Raw genomic sequence first — 9164 nt, 5'->3', positions numbered from 1 at the left:
AATTTTCTATCCTAATCTTTTCTTTTCCTGTATTTCTTGTCTAATCCTAAATAGGTATGTGAGATTATTTATGACTCTCTCTCATGCAGCAACATTTTATATCTTTTACAGACTATTATCATGTCCTGCTCTAGGCTTCCCTCCTGTGGTCTAAGTTCGTCCCCCATGCCCTCAAAAGTCATGGAATTCAGTACTGCTGAGTATGATACCACTTTAAAGGAGGAAAATCAGCAGGTTTAATATTATCTGCACTTGAAAACACTTCTCCCTCTACTGAAACCTTTTTTTGTTACAAAACCAAAACAGATTCCTAAAAGACAGATACAGTAAAGAGTTTTTTTTAGTTTCTACAGAAGAAATGAGAGGAACATTAAATACAGAAGACCACATATGCTTTTATGGGTGGAATAATAAAGTGGCAGCAAAATAACCTGAGGTTTTAATTTGGAGTATGTTTAGGCAGGGCACATTTTAGCCTCAGCTGTCACAAATCTTTAATCAAGTGGGGTTGGGCTGATGCTGACCCAGTGGCTTCCTGTGTCAACTGTGTATATGCACATCTGAGAACATCACCCTGAGGCTGAGTGCATGGGGAGGGCTTACCCCAGGGGGAATTACTGTCTCAGCAGAGCAGTTCCTAAAGGATCTTTGCTCTTCAAGAATCACAAAACACTTTATAGACCTTTCTATGTCCCTGCCTGTGAATACCTGGCATCAGTAATCAGCAACTTCTCACCTGCAAAGCAATCCTGTGATGTTACCTCCCACCTGCTATGTATTTAGATTCATCAGACAGGCTGGGGTATAGGCTGCTGTTGATTTCGTGCTGCTTTTTTCCTCTTAATCTTTGAGTGAATAGTAGTACAATAAACTCAGTAGGATTTCCAGAGAATCCCTAGCAAGTCAGCTTTTATGCTATTGGTAATCTTTTTATAAGATTAGTGTCTAGGATGTACATCTAGCAATTGAATATTAAGTAACAAGGGACTAGACTAAATCAGTTCAGGCCAAGCAAAAGTTTTACTCTTTCTAGGTAAGGTCTTTAGCAGCTGATTAAACGACTTGTTTTAAAAAAACAACAACAAAAAAAAAACCCTAGAGATTTCCAGAAAAAGATGTTGACTTTATTGTTGTTGATAATATATTTTCTCATCATCTGAAAAAGGAAATTCATTTAACCTTACTCATAACTTCCTAACATCTGTACCTAGCATTTCCTTGTAATTTCTTGTTTCACAATTTGATTTCTCCTTTTTGTTTTAATCCTGTAGACTTTCTTGGGGAACTGTCTTTCTTGCATTGTCTTTCTGCTGACCAATCAAGTAGGAACACATCTTGTGCCTAGGAAATGCAATTATTTTAGCAAGAAACAGGAGATGATGCTAATTTTTTTTGCTATCAAATTTTTGCTAGAGGTGCTAAACAAATATGTTGCTACACTTAAAACTATATTTGCACATCAGAGATTGGTTTTTCCATTTATAATTTTTTCTTAACAAAATAAATATTTTAATGGTTAAATTCTACCTTGATAAAGCCAGGCTCCTATGCAACTGTAGGGACAGTGCCTAGTGGAAAACATAATCTTGTGTGCTTGCTTTGTGATCTGAGTAAGAGGAGATATGTGGCATTTCCTGAAACTCTGGCTGGCTCTTAGGGTGACTGTCACATAAGATTCACCTACTTCCCAGGAAAAAGGGGATTGTTTTTAAAACATTTTTCAGGTAGGCTTGGATGCTGGTCTCCCAGTTGCATTTATTCAGAAATAAAGGTCATTAGGACAATGGTAATCTCATTTAGGAGGGAAAAAAATTTATAATATCTTGTGGAGTGAATTTCACCTAAATCCTATGAAATTTAATCTTGTCTCATCTCACACATGACAATTGGAGACTGACATGTTTTCCTGATGGATTTTTTTCACCCTGTAATTCAGGTGTAACATTTAAAAGCTGAGGCTGAATTTCTGTCTTTGGTATTTCACTGCTTACTTGATTTCATGAGCTCTTCAGATGTTTCTTGAGGAGACACAGCAGGAGACTATTGAGACATAACCTGTGCACCACCTGCAGCATGATTTGCCCACAGTGAGAAGCCATTCTTATTTGTAGGCAAAATTTGTGCTGTGTACTCCTCTTTTTTTTTTTTTTTTTTTTTTTTTTAGATGTGGCATGTGACAGAATATTTCCTTATTTAGCACTCAGAGGTTTCTACTCAGCCATCCAGCCTCTGAAGCTGAGGAGGACTGCTCACTGTCCTCTCTTCAGCAGGACTTTAATGCCAGCAACTCTGACCTCAGCAGTTCAGGTTTTGGTGAAGGGAAGAAAGGAAAGCAGAATCAGCAGTGATGTTCTCCAGGTTGCTGATAGCTCTTTCTCTCATTCATGGTGCTTTGCAGCTGGCAGGTAAGTGTCTCCCACTTGCCTCTTGTAAAGGTGTCTATGAAAGTGCTTCCATGTCCTCTGGCCTTTCTAGGTGATCTATAGTTGTGTGGCAGTCCCTACAAGTACATTTTTAGTTTGGGGGATAGAAACAGGAACCTCTTAATGGAAAGCAAGGGGCAAGGGCAGGATCTAACAGCAAAAAAAAAAAAAAAAAATTGTTGTTGCAGTGGACTCCAATAACACCATGTTCTTATCTGGTATAAATGCAACAGCTCACTGTTCATGTGAATGGGAAGCAGGATCTTATATCCACTGTGTATGTGTATATATATTCTGTATTAACCTTTTGCTTTGTATTTTGTTTTACAGACATTGAAACATTTTCAATATACAATAGGGTCAGCAAGCTTTGTCTTCAGGCAAACATTGTGCAGTCAGTCAGAACTGCCACTTGCCATCAAGACAATGAATCACAAAAATTCAGGTGGATCACTGATCATCAGCTTATGAGTGTGAGACTGAAGCTTTGCCTCGGGGTGCCAGCAAAGGAGGATCATGCTGTGATCACCCTCTATCCCTGTAATCAAACGAGTGAGCTCCAGTGGTGGGAATGCAGAAATGAAAGCCTCCTTGCAATCCAAGGAGAAGATTTGTTTTTCAGTCCTGGCAATGAAGAACATGATAATGTTTTTTTAAAGAAGGGCATGAGTGCAAAGAATATGTGGAATACCTATGGGGACATGAATGTTTTATGTTCCCGGGGATATGAAGGTACAAAAAGTTAATTCTTTCACCCTTTGCAGATTTCTTTGTCAGTATTAAAATGTTTTGGATCTTTAGACTTGACCATTCTGATTCCTTGGGTGACCATCAATGTTTTAGATAACCATGGGGCTGAGGGAGCTATCCTTGAATTTATTGTCATATTTATAGTCAAGTATATATTATATAGATACTATATATTTATATATTTATATTATATACTATACACAATATTTTAGTATATGTCATAGTATATTAGTATTACAAGTATTATGACATATATTATCTATATATTTTCCACATATATATTTTAGATTCCTATGTACATATACATGTACTTTTATACTATATATAATTATTCTCTAAAGTCACTATTACTCACCAGGCTGTGTCACTATATTGTTAACAGAGAGTATAAACACTGGTAAATTTCTTATACAGCAAGGTGGAGATGAAGTTGCATCCTGAAGCAAGAAGCATGATATCTGTAAACTGAGAAAGGGCTGGAAGTAGCTGTATATGTAGATGAACTGAGGCTTTTGTGACTGAGCAGATGAGGAGGCTCATGGCATAATTATAATTACCAATGCAATTACAATTTGTGATTAGCTGAAGTCTTACTGTTCTGAATGTCTTTCCCACATTCAGAACCACCTCAAAGGATATTTACAGTGCTCATCTCTCAGCCTCACATATGGGAGCTGCTCCACTGGATGTGAGATACAGAAATGGTAACTAGAATAAAAAACTGAGATAGATTGTCTAACCTTATGTTTACTTTTGCCAGAAGACAAAATTTCCAAATATTAGTTCTTCCTCTTGCACATTTTATATAATTCTTACAATTGTTTAAATTAGTAGTGTCTTTGAATAGAGCTCTGGAGCCCTATTTAGTTTGTAAGAGTGTCTTGGTCAGAGCAAAAATCTAGTTGTAGCCCTCACCTATGAAATATCACTTTTCTTCAGAATAGCACTTTTCTAAAACAACAGCCTAAGTTTGAAAAAGTTTTGAAATTAATCTCACTGTACTTATTGGAAAGGTAACATGGAAAGCACTTCGAAATGCAATTCAGCCATCAGCACAGGCTTCGCATTTTTTGTGATGTACATTAATTAATTATTTTCCATCCTCTGTGATTTTTTCCTTCTCAGAGACTTTTACACTGCTAGGAAATTCTTTTGGGGCAGCCTGTGTGTTCCCTTTCATGTACAAGAAGCAGTGGTACAGTGAGTGCACGGACGTGGGCCGCTCAGAGGGGTGGCTCTGGTGTGCAACCACTGCCGACTATGACACAGACCAGCGGTATGGATTTTGCCCTTCAAAAAGTAAGTTACCTCTTCCCATGATGTTCCCTTCAGTGTGGTGGTGTCAAACCAATGCTAGCAGAATATGACTGTCTTTATAAAATCCCTATTTTGCAATATTTTAATATATGAGATATGGTAGCATCCTGCAGTTCTCCATGCAGGGAGATACCACGTTGCATAGAGATGTGCAGAAAAATGTTATTTAAGAGTAAACCAGCATGCAGCTCCCACTGCTTCTAGGGGTATGGCTGAGCAGCACAATAATTTTGAAGCTCCTCATTCTTTCCTGGGTAGAATTTGTGCTGCCACTGTTACATGACTCTTCTCTGAGGACACCTGTTGCAATGGATGTGGGCATAAAAATTGCTACTGTAGGAAGATTAATGATGAAGTTAACACTCCAGTCTGTATGATTGTCATGTGAATATTTGTTTTGCTTTAGTAGAATGCGTTCTTTTATCCATACTATTGAGCCCTATTCATATTGCCTGGGAAGGTGTATTTCCACCCCTTCTGACAACGGCCTCCTAACCTTGACATTTCTCTAAAACTTTAATCAGTTTCTGAAAACTCTCTTCCAGCTGTGTGGTCACTTTCCCCCTCCATCTCTTTTATGGCCTTCTTTTAGGCAGAGGAGCCCTGCAGTCAGCGTGTTGAAGACTCTTCCTGACACTTCTCAGATTTCCCCTGTATTCCTCCTCCCTCCTGTTCAGCACTATGTCTTTTACTAAGACATCCCTTTACCCTACTTGATTCAAGATGTGCTTTGGTGTGGTTGAAAACCATATTAAAATATGATTACCAGGTCCCTACATATATACCTAGGACACTGAGCCCTAAAGGCATGTGACATAAGGTCAACAAGTAATCTCCAAAGCTTTTGAAAGCCAGTCCCAGCTCTCAGTCCTTTTTTTGAATTCAATTTCATACTGATGTTTGCATATAATCAAACATGGAATTTGATTTTTATTGTGCTTGATTGAGCACATATAGATCTTCAATAGACCAAAGTCATAAAATTTATCTGAAGAGGAGCACAAAGCTGCTCAGCACCATTGCAGTGCTCAAGCTCTAAAGCTGTGTGATAGGCACATCCAGAGGCTATTTTCAAGGAGAGCATTTATCTAAGAACAGTTTTGATGCTAAATTCAGGTCTAGAGCTGGTTCTCAGAGCTCTCAGTGGAAACTGCTGCTCAGAAAGAGTACATATTTGTATAGATTCCGTCTAGGATTTCTTCCACAGCAGTCTATGCAATATATTTTTCTATGCAACCCATTTGATTGTAATAATTCCTGAATTCTGTATACTCATGGAGCAGGAAACAATATTTACCAGCTCTACCTGTTATATGCCTTAACTATATCCTTGCCATCCTACCTGTAACATTTTTGGTGCTCTTGAAAGAACAGCACATGTAACATTTAATGAGAATACTATGCAAGAAGAACCTGAAACTAATTTTTCTATGAGTGAGTTACTATAACCCCCCAAATAATTATTTTCTCTACAGATATAGACACGACCTGGGCTACAGATCCATCAACAAATGTCCATTACCAAATAAACTCTGAATCAGCTCTCACATGGCACCAAGCCAGGCAGAGCTGTCAGCAGCAAAATGCAGAATTACTGAGTATCACAGATATTCATGAACAAACATACCTTAAAGGTAAGGCAGTAAAGCAAACCATGACTTACAGTAAATATCTGTTCAGTCAGTCATCATAGCTGAAGACTATTTAGTATCATTTTGGCTAAAGTCTGTCTAATTTAATGTCTAAATAGGCATAAGTAAACAAAATCTTTTAGAATTTGCAAGTTTGTATCGGAATCACTGTCAAGTTTAAAAAGAAATCAAAGTATTACAGCATGCTGTAACATAACAGTTTGACTTTCTATTAAAAATGGCATCTGATGTTAAATGATTTAAAAGATTTTTTTTCAAGAGGAAAAAAATATGAATAGTAAACTAAAGTTTAATTTTTGGCCAAAAGAAACCTTTAAAACAGGTTGAAAATTAGAGAGAAAAGACTATGTTCTGCCAGAAATAAAAATGTGTTTTGTGTCAAATGCAATTGGACATCTGTTTTTTCATTCATTTGACAAACTGAAAAGTATCAGTTATTCATAGATCCCAAGTTATATCTCAACTTACCCATGTATTGCTGGAGAAATGGTAAAGGAGAAGCTCTTGTTCTTTTTAATGGTGAATTTAGCTTCTAAGAACTTTATTATTTTTGTTTATACTTACACTGTACCAATATTTCTCCTTAAATAAATCCAATGTTGTACAGAATGAGCCTATTCTTTTGGATATACTCTGTGAAATCCCATCCATCCTCATCTTACATTGTTATAGAATAAAAGAGGAAGTGTTTTGTTTGGTTGCTTTTTTATAGTAATCTAAGCTTCTGCATGTTTTAATATATCAGATACCTCAATATCTAAAGAGATTAGTAGTTAAATCTTCATTAATGGTAAGTCTTCCTAGAGACATTATTAGTGACTATTACTATTAAAAACATGCTATAGAAAAAAAATTATCTTCTTTTGCTTACTTAGAATTAACAGAAGGTACAGATTCTGCACTGTGGATTGGACTCAACAGACTGGACTTGAGGAGTGGATGGGAGTGGATAGGAGGAAGCCCTTTCCGGTACCTAAATTGGGCTCCAGGTAGCTGTGTCTTTTTTTGAATCTGTATTTCCAATGAAAAAACATACATACCTCAAATACTGATTTATTATCAGACATAATTGTCATGAGAAATGTATTTTAGCTTTGTGAAACCAATATTTTCTTTCCTCAAAACATACAGTTTTCTATTTCTTGTCTCTATGAGGGTGTTACATGTTCATATCCACTTGAATGATACTACATTTCAGTTCCTGCCAAAGCTAGGAAAGGTGTGATCTTTGGGGCTTCCACTTCAGCCAAGAATGTTTTCTCCTGTGCATTTTAAAGCTTAGAGCTCTCTTTGTCTTTCCAAAAAGTTCATCATTTTTTCCTTGTACCTTTTCCAAAGGAAGCCCCTCTCCCGAATTGGGAAAGCTCTGTGGTGTTTTGAATCCTGACACAAAAGCTAACTGGCAAAACTGGGAATGTGACCAGAAACTTGGTTATGTTTGTCAGAAAAGACACTTCACTTTGGCTCCCTCAGGTATGTTGGTGTATGTTGATAACTAAAAGTGGAAGCTGCTGTCTGAATTGCTTGGCATCGACATTGAGAAAGATTAAAGAATTGAAATGAGAAATTTAGAAATAGACACTATGGGTACAACCATTGTACCCTTCTTAGGATGATCTCCCACAGCACACAGAATGAAACAGGTAAAAGCAAAGAAGGTCCAACTTGTCCCATTTGACCATGTTTTGGCAGTCAGGTCCCCCCCTTTAAATACACACTACTGAGCATGAAAAGGAAGAACAAAGCCAACATTTATTTTTCAGAAGAGGCATATCAGTAAATATAAGGAAAAGGAAAGAAAATTGACACATTGTGAAGATAAAAGATATTTTAATAGAAAAGGTATTTTAAGTGTATAAGGATTTCCTTGTTGGTGTTTCCCTGTGTATAGATCTAGCTGTAAATCTGGCTTTTACTCTATGAATATAATTACTATTTTAAAAGTTTTAAGCATTTTGCACTAGGTGCAGATAATTTCTGATTTCTCTTATCTGACAAATTCGTACTTAGTAATGCAGAAGATGTTAAAATTAATACATTAATGCATTTGTTATAGACATTGAAATGTGTAAGAGTCTTAGAATTTGTATTTAATAATATTTGTATTAAAAACCTTTTACTTTCAAATCTAAAAAATGCCAGATTTAGAATTTTAGTTGTATTTACTGGTTTGTGTCCATCATTTCCTTATACTGAGAATTCCCAAAGAGAATTCTTTGTTTAGACCTTTTGCAGAAATGAGTGAAAATATTTTCAGTCATGTCCCTTGCATGGCATTTGAACTTCTCTATAGCATTGATACTTCTTCATAGGAGACATTGGGCCTATTACATGCCCAGATGGATGGATAGCATATATAGATCACTGTTACAAGATCTTCAGGGAGAATAAAATTTGGGAAGAAGCTTTGACCTCTTGTCAGAAGGAAGGGAGCCACCTGGCCAGCATCCAAAGCCTTGAGGAGCACAGCTTTATGGTGTCTCGTCTTGGCTACAGTGAGTATCTTCAGTGGAGGGCTTTTGCCTTTGCCTTCATGTAAGAAGTACCAGATATCTGAAATGAGTAGTTACATTATCATGAAATATTGCAGCCAGTCTAACATGTCACTGTGGTCTCTACATGGGCTTTTTATTATCCCTGGAAGAAATATGAGGATTCTGCAGACATGCTCCTTCCTTTTTCCTTTTCCTTTTTCCTTTTTCCTTTTTCCTTTTCCTTTTTCCTTTTCCTTTTTCCTTTTTTTTCCTTTTTCCTTTTTTTCCTTTTTCCTTTTTTTTCCTTTTATCTTTTTTTCCTTTTCCTTTTTTCCTTTTTCCTTTTTTCCCTTTTCCTTTTTTTCCTTTTTCCTTTTTTTCCTTTTCCTTTTTTTTCCTTTTTCCTTTTTTTTCCTTTTCCTTTTTTTCCTTTTTCCTTTTTTTCCTTTTTCCTTTTTTTCCCTTTTCCTTTTTTTCCCTTTTCCCTTTTCCTTTTTTTCCCTTTTTCCTTTTTTTTCCCTTTTTCCTTTTTCTTTCCTTTTTCCTTT

The 9164-nt window shown here is 36.5% G+C and overlaps 1 protein-coding gene across 1 annotated transcript in view; it reads left to right on the top strand.

Annotated features, from left to right (window-relative positions):
* Positions 1-2303: 2303 nt before the first annotated feature.
* The window catches only part of LOC103527532 (macrophage mannose receptor 1), a 28769-nt gene continuing 21908 nt past the window's right edge, over positions 2304-9164 (top strand). The window contains exons 1-7 of the mRNA XM_008492746.2: positions 2304-2405; positions 2754-3155; positions 4299-4472; positions 5966-6124; positions 7018-7131; positions 7481-7615; positions 8455-8637. Of these exons, the coding sequence (XP_008490968.2) occupies positions 2348-2405; positions 2754-3155; positions 4299-4472; positions 5966-6124; positions 7018-7131; positions 7481-7615; positions 8455-8637 (1225 nt within the window). The 5' untranslated portion in view covers positions 2304-2347. The remainder of the gene's footprint in view (positions 2406-2753; positions 3156-4298; positions 4473-5965; positions 6125-7017; positions 7132-7480; positions 7616-8454; positions 8638-9164) is intronic.

The sequence above is a fragment of the Calypte anna genome, chromosome 2 (assembly GCF_003957555.1).
Source record: "Calypte anna isolate BGI_N300 chromosome 2, bCalAnn1_v1.p, whole genome shotgun sequence".
Taxonomy (NCBI): Eukaryota; Metazoa; Chordata; class Aves; order Apodiformes; family Trochilidae; genus Calypte; species Calypte anna.
This window is presented reverse-complemented; position numbering and strand designations above follow the sequence as displayed.